This window comes from Vipera ursinii (assembly GCF_947247035.1).
Source record: "Vipera ursinii genome assembly, chromosome: 1".
Classification (NCBI taxonomy): Eukaryota; Metazoa; Chordata; class Lepidosauria; order Squamata; family Viperidae; genus Vipera; species Vipera ursinii.
In genome coordinates this window covers 272,389,860-272,402,988 of record NC_139512.1, presented here as the reverse complement: position 1 = coordinate 272,402,988, position 13,129 = coordinate 272,389,860, and the positions used below count along the sequence as shown (strand labels likewise).

At 40.4% G+C, this 13,129-nt stretch overlaps 1 protein-coding gene across 1 annotated transcript in view; it reads right to left on the bottom strand.

Moving 5' to 3' along the window:
* SASH1 (SAM and SH3 domain containing 1) overlaps positions 1–13,129 on the bottom strand; it is a gene marked incomplete at its 5' end in the record, with an annotated part of 622,444 nt that overhangs the window by 13,511 nt on the left and 595,804 nt on the right. Inside the window, 3 exons of the mRNA XM_083348726.1 lie at positions 923–1,132; positions 2,314–2,483; positions 3,308–3,443. Of these exons, the coding sequence (XP_083204852.1) occupies positions 923–1,132; positions 2,314–2,483; positions 3,308–3,443 (516 nt within the window). The remainder of the gene's footprint in view (positions 1–922; positions 1,133–2,313; positions 2,484–3,307; positions 3,444–13,129) is intronic.

Genomic DNA, 13,129 nt, shown 5'->3' with positions numbered 1-13,129 from the left:
TAAATAAAATCTATAAGAGTTGAATCCAGGTTTAATTAGTTGGAATCAATAATTGCAATGTTAGGTAATGTGATCATCTACTCTTTGGTCTCTGAAGGAGGACTGAGGAGGACAACAAGAATACTGGAAATGAAGCATCAGCTATTCAAATAATTTCTAGGACTATGATTACATTATCTGGAGAATCCAATGCTGCCATGAAATGGGTTGCACCTCATAAGGATTGGTAAAAATGTATTTGGCTAAAACATGTTGAGCCTAATGGGGAGAGCTTTAAACTGAATGCACTGGGAGTTGACAAGTAAAACCCTTAAATCTTCAGATCAAGCTTTCTGCACTCTGAAAAGAAAGAGGAATACTTTTTCACCTAGGCTATTAAATCACTATATGTTAATGATTAGACTATAGACAATTAGAATAATGAAGATGAGCTTGAACCTTTGGCACAGGAAGGCAAATCTGATTTAATAGGTCTCACGGAGACAGGGTGGGTTGACTTCCATGGCAGGAATACAATTTGTTCAAAAGGAACAAACGCAGTAGAAAAGAAGAGTTAAAAAGGTCCAAAATTTCAGATGAATTAACTTTACAATCCGATACAGAGCATATGAGTAAAAATATGACATAAATTACTATTATCTGCCTGGCTGTTGGGATATACATACTGTCTTCCAAAAGCAAACTGCACATCTTTGAAAGATACATGGAAGTCAAAGTATTGGGAGATTTTAACTACTTTAATAAGTGTTGGGGAGACAAATTGTGCCAAGGAGGGCCCTTTCAGGAACTTTGTGACTTATTTTTCCAAGAATTTTGTTCTTTAGCTGATAACTACTGAAGGATAAGCATCCTTGCTTACATAAGAGAGAAAAACAAGGCTTGCTTATAAGACCCGGGAAATAGGGAAAAAATGGATATTGACCTTTAAATTGATGCGATCGAGGAGATCCTCGACAGATTTGGGCTGCTGTAATCTTCCTTTTCGACGCCTCCTTGTGGGCCTTTTTGGCTTTTCTTCCTCTTCATTTAACACATCCACATAGATGAATTTGAAAGTACCAACTTTATTGTTCAGAAGACCCATCCAGGTACCCATGGGAGGCTTGCTAATTATATCAATAATATCACCCTTCTGTAGTTGAGAAAAGAAAAAAAATACATTCAAGGGATGTACTAAATCAATCCAGATAGCTCTTATGTGTACAACCTCTTGTGGAATCCTTCATTTATTTATTTTTTTAAAAAAATGAAACTGAGCAAATAAAAGAACGGCTCAATTATTATTTTTTCTTTACATAAAGAGACTCCACTTCTTAATTCTGCAGCATTATAACTGAACATAAAACATACTTCTACCCATATACAGTAGATTTTTTTTTAAATCATCGGCATGAGTCTTCATGACTAAGTATTTAGATGGGAGCAATTTCTATCTGAAAATATATATTTTTTTTGCCAAAGGTATATATGGAATAAAATCACCCTTCGCTATTGGCTCAATTTTTGATCCACACTCATGTTCCTGCCTTTTAACATGACCTTTTCTATAAAAATAAGTACTTGGGTTGACTTTTCCATTTATCCAGAAAAAAAGTGGTGGTGGTGGGGAGAGAATATTAACGTTTGAGAACAGGTATTTGAGGGACTGCCTTACTCTCATTGTTTGAACCTGTCCCATTAGGTCAGGTGAAAGGGACATGCTCACGGGCCTATCGGTTCAGGGATTGCATCTAGTGAAATCCAGGATGTGTGGCTTCTCCACAACTGCATCTGTACTCTGGATTACCATACCATCCAAGCCTTGGTTAACCTGACACTGCTCACCTTTTAAGAAAACATTGAAGAACTGGCTATTTTCCTGAACATGGGGGTCAAGAGAGTAATTGAACCCAGAAAGTTGGTTCTTTGGTGGCCACTTTGTGTTGGTAGTTGGTCTAGATGTGCATTTTTATATTGCATTTTTAAATTTTTATTCGCCACCCAGAGTTTTATGAGGGAGATGGGCAGCCATACAGAAAGAAAGAAATGTATGCACACATCTTAATTTCAACAAAGTAGTTTCATAGCCTTTTTAAAAGTAGCCAGATAATCACTTTAAAGATATTGATCAACGTTTGTAAAAATGATAGCCTTTCTAAAAAGAACTATATTTAGAATCTAGTAAAAATGAGAAACTAGTGTATCAAGGAGGTTTGGATAGGTAGTCCTTTCCACCAGATCTCGGGCCTGACTACGGAACATTTAGAGAACATTTAGTACCTTTGTAAGCAATATCCCTTCATTCAAATTTGCCAGTTAGTTCATGAAAAGTACCTTGAGTTTAAGGGAATCTGTATCATAAGGGCTGGGGGTGAAGTCAGTGTGAACCCTGGCACGGCCACAGAAAGGCCCTCGGTAGGCGAGCTCCTCCTCATCACCATCTTCAGACTTGACGCTCTCTCTATTGCTGGTCGAAGAGTCAGTTGTGCTTACCGTCTGCCCACCTATTTGTGCAGGAAAAAAAAAGGCAAAAGCAAAGGAATTGCAAAAGACAACAAGCAGATCCTGACGTGAAATCCCCTAAGATGTCAGGAACATTCCTCTGACTCTAGTCTAACATCACCATTCTAGGTGTTATTAGAACAGCAAACACAGTAGATCCTGTGGCCTTTTTGCTTCTTTAATGGCATATTTACCATCTGATCTGATTAGCTCCCCAGAGATTTATTTATTTAAATTTATTTATTTATCAAATTTCTATACCACCTATTTTGCCTAAGTGACTTTGGGTGGTTTACAAATCTATGTGGTGTGGCTGCTCTTGCCTTACCACAACTTCTGCTTCTCCCCAAACATTAATGCAGATCCTAGCCTTCAGTTGAGCCCTCTATTACTTCCTAAATGAAGACCCACAAAAACAGATATATATATATTTTTTAAAAAACCTGATAATAATCCCCACTATCTCTGAAACTTGACTCAAGAAGGCTTGGATTCAGCTTAAAATAGACATCTTCTTTTCTCGCTACTTAAGACAATTAAGAGAGTGTCAATTTGGTGTTAAGGCACCAGACTAGAATATGGGAGACAGTGACTTCTAATCCCACCTTAAGCAGAAAGTCATCTGGGTAATCTTGGGCATCACTTTCTCCCAAAAAACTTGAAATAATTAACCCCCCACAACAGATGCGGGTAAGCATGGGGCAAAGAAGAATGGATGAAGGCAGAGAATATGAACAAAGTATTAGCATCTGGTCTAGGCCATGTTCCTTAGGTTGAGATTTTTACATCTAAATTGAGCATAGCTGACTTTATATACATTACTTACTCATGGAGCTTTGGCCACTGAGAGAACTCCGCAAACTTTCTACTGAACCACCAGCTTTTAACTTTGGTTTATCCAAAGTATCAGTATTTGGCTGTGGTGCCTGAAGAGACTCTGGCCTTACATCCAGATTGGGTTCCTGAAAGACAAAAACCTCATGATTAGTATTAAATTTCCCATATACTCAAATATGGAACTATTGGTTTGTGTGGTTTTAAAATTCTGCAGCATCCTAGTAGAATTTATTGCTAAGGATTTGGCCTCAACTATGATACAAAAAGCAGCAATTATCTATGATTTCCATTTTTTTTACCCCTTGTAAGCTAAAAAGATACAGTAAATGACTAGAAAGCAGTGTTCCTGAATCATGAGAAGATCAGGATAAGGGTCAGGCAGAAAATGGCGTCTGAAGAGAACCTAAACCCAGGTATTTTCCTATAGCTGAAGGAAACCTCTTCCTAATTTGCACACAGGTTTTGCATATTTACACAAAGTATCTTGTGATAAGTGAAGCTAACAGGTCAATATGTTCAGCACATTTGAACAATTCAGAATTGTGTTCTGTTTTATTTTTTTAATTTATTTTAATTCCATTTATATCCCGCCCTTCTCCAAAGACTCAGGGCGGCTTACAAGCTTAGCAGTTTTGCACTTGAGATTCCCACATTTCTAATGTGTGTTGCCTAATCTATTTTTTTTAAGGTAGAGAGATCTAGGATTTAATCTAGATTTTTCTTTCAAATTTGAAGTTAGCCCAACACTATTTCCAGTTCCCTTTGGAAAATATTTCATTTAATGTGTTTTATACATGTTCAGATTTTTTACTATGAAATGAAGGTTTTATAATAGTATTTTCAAATGGTTTAAAGTTCTATTCTTAGACTTACATTCTGTAAGTTTTGGAAAGGCTGCACCAAAAAAGTAGCCAGGGCCCTGATTGGTTTGCATTGTATTTGAACTGCATTTGGGGCCCTTATAATTGAATCACCAACCAGAAGGTGGCTTCTCCATCGCTTTTCAGCAGAATTTCAACTGCTCAGAGCTGCTGGGAAGTGCTACATTCTGTAAGTTTTGGAAAGGCTGCACCAAAAAAGTAGCGGCCCCCACTAATTATATAACTAAATATCGAAAACAGCAGCAGTACATTCAGGGCAAGTGCATCTGAGATTCCTTGTATCTAAGAATGTCTGGCTTAGTTCAGTGCAACACTTGTTTTGCAGCTGTCTTTTGCAGTACCCTTTTCAAACTTGGAAACTGTCCTATCTGTAAACAAATCACTAGTCTACAAGGACAGATTATTCTAGGGTCTGTAATCTGTGCTCTTCAGGCAGAAATTATGTGTCCAGTTCAGCCCTTCTACCCTATTGAGCCTCCGTGCTATCAGCCCCCTCTACCACAAAGATCCTGCAGGAGAAGAGCAGTGTGGACAACCGTGGGATCTGGCAGGGTGAGATCTGTGAACCATAACACAAAGCTTTCGCTGTGTTCCTGCATAACAGATTCAGTGCCCTTTCTGACCTTAATAGGGACATTAAGGAGACAGGTAAAGGTATCTGTGATAATAACTCAAATAAGCAGGGGATCGTGGTCCAAGATGAAAAACTTGTTTTCGACAGGGAGAAGTGCGAATCTGGTATTAGACACCAGTCATGCAAGAACAGAAAGGCATCCAAAAAGAGAAGCCACCTTCTGGTTGGTGATTCAATTATAAGGTATGTAAATTTAGGAAAGGACACAGAGTTTTCAAAAGAGGTCAGGTGTTTTCCAGGTGCTACTGCCAATAGGGACAAGAAGCGTATTTCTAAAATAATCAAGAATGCCAGCAAGGACTGTGATGTGGAGGCTATTGTACATCTTGGCACTAACGATCTGTCCCAAAGATATGTACTCTCTGTGCAGAATGATTTCCAGAACTTGGGGCAGGAACTTAGCAGAATAGGCTGTAGGCTTACTTTTTCAGAGGTTTTACCAGTGTATAAGGAGCAAAATGGAAAAGGCCAGCGTATAGCAGAATTTAATATGTGGCTAAAGGAGTGGTGTAAAGGAGAAGGCTTTGGTTATATTAGTCATGATGTCTGTAACTGGTCCAATGAAAAAATGTACAAAAGAGATGGTCTGCATCCATCCAAGAAGGGTTACTTGGCAATAAATTCACAGCTTTACTGGAGGAACATTTAAACTAAACAATGGGGACAGTGAGTTAATTGATACAGACCATCACTGTCCCCGGCAATCTAAGAAAATAGGGGAAGTCAGGCACCACACAAGTTATGTAGCAAGTAAACACAGGGTCAGTCATAAAGGACTCAAATGTCTATACACCAATGCGCAGAGTATGAACAGTAAGCAGGGTGAACTAGAAATTCAGGTAAATGAGGGCGGATATGATATTGTTGCGATTACGAAAACATGGTGGGATGAAACCCACAAATGGAACACACAGCTAGAGGGATTTAAAATATTTAAAAGAAACAGACTAAACAAAAGAGGAGGTGGAGTTGCTCTATATATAAGAAATAACTTTATCTCTACAGAAATAGAGCACAACAATAACGAGAACTGTAAACTTGAATGCATTTGGGTCAATATAAAAGGGGGGGGGGAAATGACATTGCCATAGGTGTATACTATAGGCCGCCCAACCAAGCAGAGGAAATAGATGAACTTTTTGCTAGTCAGTTAACTAAGGTATGTAAGAAGCACATCACAATAGCAATGGGGGGCTTTAATTACCCTGATATCAACTGGGAGACAAACTCTGCACCACGTGGAAGATCAAACAGATTCCTGACAAACCTAGCAGACAACTTTCTCTCCCAAAAAGTAGAGAAGGGAACTAGGGGATTAGCCATATTGGATTTAATTCTCACAAACAGACATGAAATGATAGAAAGTGTCGAAGCCACAGGAACCTTGGGGGGAAGTGATCATGCAATATTGGAATTCAACATTCTGGAGGCACAAGCACTAGAACACAGCCAAACTAGCGTCTTGGACTTTAAAAGAGCTAATTTCAATAAACTTAGAGAGACCTTGGGAAGAATTCCATGGATGAGAATCCTAAAGGCGAAAACAACTCAAGAAGCTTGGGAAATTTTGAAAAGTGAGATAATAAAGGCCCAGTCTAGTACAATACCAACAAAGAAGAAAAATAACAGCTCTCAAAAGAAATCAGCATGGCTGTATAAAGAACTCTCTGACAAATTTAAAGATAAAAAGGACAAGTATAAGAATTGGAAACAGGGGCAAACAACTAAGTCAGAATATCAGCAAATAGCCCGTGCCTGCAAAGATGAAGTGAGGAAAGCTAAGGCTCAAAATGAACTAAGGATTGCGACCAAAGTCAAAAATAACAAAAAAGCTTCTTTCAACATATAAAAAACAAGAAAAAAGTTAAGGAAATGATTGGTCCATTAGTGGGGGAAAGTGGAAAGAAGGTGACAAGCAACAGGGAGAAAGCAGAACTATTTAACTTGTTTTTTGCATCTGTCTTTACACAAAGGGAAAAAACAGTCCAACCTACCAAAACCAGTGCCATAAAAAACAGAATAGAAATGCAAGTTAAGATAGGCAAGAAAATGGTAAGTGAGCACCTGTCCAGCCTAGACGAGTTCAAATCACCAGGACCAGATGGATTACACCCCAAAGTTTTCAAGGAACTGGCAGACGTGATCTCAGAATCACTGAACTATATTTTTCAAAGATCCTGGAGCACTGGGGAACTACCAGAGGACTGGAAGAGAGCTGATGCAGTTCCCATCTTCAAAAAAGGGAAAAAAATAGATCCAGGAAACTACAGACCTATCAGCCTGACCTCAATACCTGGGAAGATTCTGGAAAAGATAATCAAACAACAAATCAGTGAACACCTTGATGCAAACAAAGTCATCACTAAAAGTCAACATGGGTTTGTCAAAAACAGATCATGCCAGACAAATCTTATTGCATTCTTTGACCAAGTGACAAAATTAGTGTACCAGAGGAATGCTGTAGATCTAATTTACTTGGACTTCAGTAAGGCATTTGATAAAGTAGATCACAACCTACTACTTGATAAGATAGAAAAATGTGGGTTAGATAGCATCACCACCAGATGGATTTGTAGCTGGCTGACAGGCCGTACTCAGCGTGTGGTCCTCATCTACATGGAAGGAAGTGTGTAGTGGGGTGCCCCAGGGCTCTGTTCTGGGCCCAGTGCTCTTCAACATCTTCATTAACGATTTGGATGAGGGGATAAAGGGGGAACTCATCAAATTTGCAGACAATACCAAGCTGGCAGGAAACACCAATACTCCAGAAGATAGGCTTAAAATACAGGAGGATCTGGACAGACTCAAACACTGGTCACTATTTAACAAAATGAAATTCAATGGTGAAAAAAGTAAGGTTCTACATTTAGGCAGGAAAAATCAAATGCACAGGTATAGTATAGGTCAGGGGTGTCAAACTCAATTTCATTGAGGGCCGCATCAGCATTGCGGTTGCCCTCAGGGGGCTGGGTGGGTGTGGCCTGGGTGGGCATGGCCTACCGGGTGGGCATGGCCTACCGGGTGGGCATGGATAGAGTGCGTATGGCCTACTGGGTGGGCGTGGCCAACTCTACATCGTTCGCATCAAGGGTGCCTATGGGGGCCTGGGCAGGAGTGGGACAGATCTGAGGGTCTCTGGCAGAAGGTGGGTCTCTGGGCCAGGGCCAAGGCAGTGGGGGCCGTTCCCTCACTGTTTCCAGGATGGCTTTGCGGGCCGCATGAAACCACTTTGCGGGCCGGATCTGACCCCCAGGCCTTGTGTTTGACATGTCTGGTATAGGTGGTACCTTGCTCAATAGTAGTAACTGTGAGAGGGATCTCGGAGTCCTAGTAGACAATCACTTCAATATGAGCCAGCAGTGTGCTGCAGCTACCAAAAAAGCCAACACAGTGCTAGGCTTCATTAACAGAGGGATAGAATCAAGATCAAGTGAAGTACTAATACTACTTTACAATGCCTTGGTAAAGCCACACCTGGAATACTGCATCCAGTTTTGGTCACCACGATGTGAAACAGATGTCAAGACTCTAGAAAGGGTACAGAGAAGAGCAACAAAGATGATTGGGGGACTGGAGGCTAAAAGATAAGGAACGGTTGCTGGAATTGGGTATGTCTAGTTTAATGAAGAGAAGGGTGAGGGGTGACATGATAGCAGAGTTCCAATATCTCAGGGTCTGCCACAAAGAAGAGGGAGTCAAGCTATTCTCCAAAGCACCTGAAAGCAGGACAAGAAGCAATGGATGGAAACTAGTCAAGGAGAGAAGCAACCTAGAACTAAGGAGAAACTTCCTGACAGTTAGAACAATTAACCAGTGGAACAACCTGCCTCCAGAAGTGGTGAATGCTCCAACACTGGAAGTTTTTAAGAAGAGACTGGACAGCCATTTGTCTGAACAGGGGGTTGGACTAGATGACCTCCAAGATCCCTTCCAACTACTTCTTCTTCTTCTTCTTCTTCTTTCTTCTTCTTCTTCTTCTTCTTCTTCTTCTTCTTCTTCTTCTTCTTCTTCTTCTTATTATTATTATTATTATTATTATTATTATTATTATTATTATTATCATCATCATCATCATCATCATCATCATCATCATCATCAATAAGAGTTGGAGTATGCTTTCCTTACATACCGGTACTATTTATGTTTCCCAACGTAATGTCTTACATATATTCTTTGCAAATGTATGAAAAATATATAAATCACTTGCAGAAGCAATTTTTAACTTATTCCTAATCAAACCATGCCATTAATTAAACCCATCTGAATCTGGCATCCGCTTCTTTGTTCTGTTTGTAATTTTGCAGTTGAATTATGTTTTCCAGAACTGTCCTGCCTTGGAATCAGACATTTTACGCAGCATTTGCTAACAATGGTTAATACAGTGTTAACCGAATGGTTGATGAAGTAACAAAAGTATTATTATTTGGAATAAATAACCAAAAGCATTATTGTGGCGCTTTTAGATAGATGAAATGAATCAATCTACTAATCTAGTACCTCAATTTGGTTTTGAAAATGGTAAACAAACCAAAAATCCTTGACGTGAAAATTAATGTGCATTTTCCATCTTCATTTGTTCATTCAGATACCAAAACAGAGCCAAAAGGATGTGAACAGTAATTTCTGGACCAATCTGCACTTAAGAGAGTAGTTCGTTTGTGGATATGGGGGTGTATGTGCATTTTGGAAAGCACTTTCTAAAAGCGATAAAAACAACATTATAGACTATTCTAGAATATCCGCAGGAAAGAACTGAAGAATCCTGCTGATATCAAGAATTGCGGGCTATTCCACTGACATGCAATCACAAACCATCTGATGAAGCCTATTATTTGTGTACTGCAGAGTCATCAGGAAATATCTTCCCCACAAATCAAGCAACTCTTCAGAGAAAACCAAGCCACAAACATTTAGTTAGAAAGTGACTTCTGTTTTTCCTAAGGTCTATCTTTCTTACATTTTAAATAATTTTGCTGCCATTAATTTGGCAGACCTATCCATACATTCTTACCGCAGAAGTATGGGTCACTGGAACCCTGCAGAAGTCAAGTCATTGGACTGAGCCATAAAAGCAGTATGGTATTAGTATTGCTTCTTTCCCAATTCTGAAATTGTAAGGTCACCTACAAAGCCAAAGCTCTGGGGAGCAACAGGGACTTCACTGTGTTCTATCTATATCAGGCATGTCAAGCACAAGGCCCGGGGGCCGGATTCGGCCCGCGAAGTGGTTTCATGTGGCCCGCGAAGCCATCCTGGAAACAGTGAGGGAACAGCCCCCACTGCCTTGGCCCTGGCCCAGAGACCCTCCTTCTGCCAGAGACCCTCAGATCTGTCCCACCCCTGCCCAGGCCCTCATAGGCACCTTTGATGCGAACGATGTAGAGCTGGCCATGCCCACCCAGTAGGCCATACGCATTCTAGCCACGCCCACCCAGTAGGCCACGCCCACCCTGGCTATACCCACCTGGCCCCCTGAGGGCAACCGCAATGCTGATGCGGCCCTTGATGAAATTGAGTTTGACACCCCTGATCTATATTATAGGCCCGTGGTGGTGAACCTATGGCACGCATGCCACAGGTGGCATGCAGAGCCCTCTCTGTGGGCATGCATGCCATTGCCCCAGTCCTAGGCCTTCAACTGGGTCTTATAAAACCTTTTCACTTTAGGCCTCCACTGCTATGTGCAAAAAAAAAAAGTTTCAATCAATCAATCAATTTCAACTTCTCACGGGAAAAAAAAGATCTCGCAAAGTTGGAATTGATTGATTGAACTTTTTACTCCTACCCGTCTGCTGTTACCATCGCAGCTACGCCCACCCAACGGGCCACGCCCACCCAACGGGCCACGCCCACCCGGCACCTGATGATACATAAGTGGGTTTTGGGTTGCAGTTTGGGCACTCAGTCTCTAAAAGGTTCGCCATCACTGTTATAGGCTATATCCAATATATGTATGATTTTTCTCTTTTAATAGAATTTCTCCTTCCAATGGCTACCCATAATCTCTGCACAAACCTGCTTCAGGAGGCCCAACTTTCTGCAGATTTGGGAGGCTTAGAAAGGAGGCGATTAAAAATCCATTTTGCCAGCCAAATAACACTTTAGAAATATTTTTCTTGCCGTATAGTCTTGAGGGAAGTTCTTAAAACGTAACAAACATCCTCATCTCAAACTATCTATCTGAGAATTTACCATTATGAACAGTTGGGATGACAGTCCTACAGCAGATCATCCCTACTGATTACAGTACTTTTTGGGTTACGTTCTTACACTTAAAAATAAAATCAACTTAATATTTTAAAGCATTCCATTTTTCAAACTGGCTTTTGGCACAGAACAAGATATTCTGTTTTAGTAGGCGCACAAAGTAAATGCATTTTTAAAATACGTTCTGCCTTTTTAAAAGATGCACAGAATTGTTAACTCTCTCTGAAAGGCTGAGGTTCAAAAATTTAAAAATTGGCTAACGATCATTCTTAAATATGCTGTTAAGAATTGCACTTCCTTCTGATTATTATAAAGCTGTATACAGATAATCCTCAACTTACAACAGTTCATTTAGTGACTGTTCGAAGTTACAACATCACTGAAAAAAAGTGAGTTCTAACCGTCTTTCACACTTATGACCATTGCAGCATCCCCATGGTCGCGTGATCAAAATTCAGATGCTTGGCAACTGACTTGTACTTATGATGGCTGCAGTGTCCCACAGTCAACGTGATCAACTTGTGTGATCTTCTGACAAGCAAAGTCAATGGGGAAGCCAGATTCACTTAACAACCATGTTAGTAAGTTAACAACTGCAGTGATTCACTTAACAACTGTGGCAAGAAAGGTCGTAAAGTGAGGTAAAACTCACTTAACAACTGTCTCGCTTGGCAACAGAAATTTTGGGCTCAATGGGATTGTCATATTTGCTTTTCTTTGACTAAAATTAACAACATGGGGAGGAATGGGGATTTCTATTACAGAAGAAAGATTTCTTTGCAAATATTTCTCTATACTGGGACAGGAATCAATGTCAGAATCCAGCCAGGCTATGACATTTTGCACTGCCATAGCCAACTTGACAACAAATGGCTTTGTTTTCACTGGAAGTCTGGTATTACAGTGATGGTCTGCTGTACAAGAACAGACTTCAAGATGAATATAAGGGCTGCCTTGTTTCTGTATAGAGCCACAAACTACTTATTTATTTATTGGTTGGTTGGTTGGTTTGCAGCAACTGGCAGATCGAAATTCCCAATGAAAGGCTATTGTACCTTCATGGCACCTTTCTGCCTTGAAATCTGTCCCATATCATTACAGATAAAGAGTGAGGAACTGAATTTAGCTTGGCAATATAAAGCTACTTCAGAGAACACGAACATGTTAGAGCAGGAGTCCCCAACCCCCAGGCCGTGGAGTGGTACCGGGCCACGGTATGCCAGCAACCAGTCTGCACAAACAAGCAAAGCCCCATTTGTGGGATGCAGGCAGCACACAAAAAAATGCCCCCTCCGGTCTGTGGAAAAACCTTTCTCCACAGAACCGCTCCCTGGTGCCCAAAAGGTTGGGGATCTCTGCGCTAGAGTGCTTTGAGAATCAAAGATCAGCATTCTACTACTCCTGAATGCAAAATATAATGGTCTACTATAGCAACTGGATTATTTGATAGGCCTCTAGAGGGCAATATTTCATCAATATTAACTGTTTTCCCAGCTAAGATGCCAATGACTTGTTATATTTATACTGTAGTTAAAGTGGAAAGACTGATGAAAAAATAACAATAAAAAGTGTTGGCTATTTTGACAGCCTCCCAAACTAAATGGACTGAAATTTGCCAAAAGCAACAAGCTTGGGAAAAAAACGAATTGATTTCTGGCAGGGAAAATTGAAAGAGGAGTTTTAAAGGAATCGAGGATCATCATAGATCTCGGTAATAAGGGAATTAAGCGTATTGTAAAGGAAAACTTAAAAATTTAAAAATTCCCCTTCATAGGTTATTGCCTTGTCGTGGCGAAGGGGCTTGCGTAATTCAACGAAGCTATGAACTATGCCGTGCAGGGCCACCCAAGACGGACAGGTCATAGCAGAGAGTTCTGACAAAACGTGATTCCACTGGAGAAGGAAATGGCAACCCACTCCAGTATCTTTACCATAAAAACCCCATGGACAGTACCAAAAGGCGCCTGCCTGGAGGAACGTTGTCCATGGGGTCGCGATGGGTCGGACACGACTTTGCAAGTAACAACCACAAAAAGGAAAATTGTGGGGTTTTCTTTTCCATTCAGCATACTACGCTCATTTAAAAAGT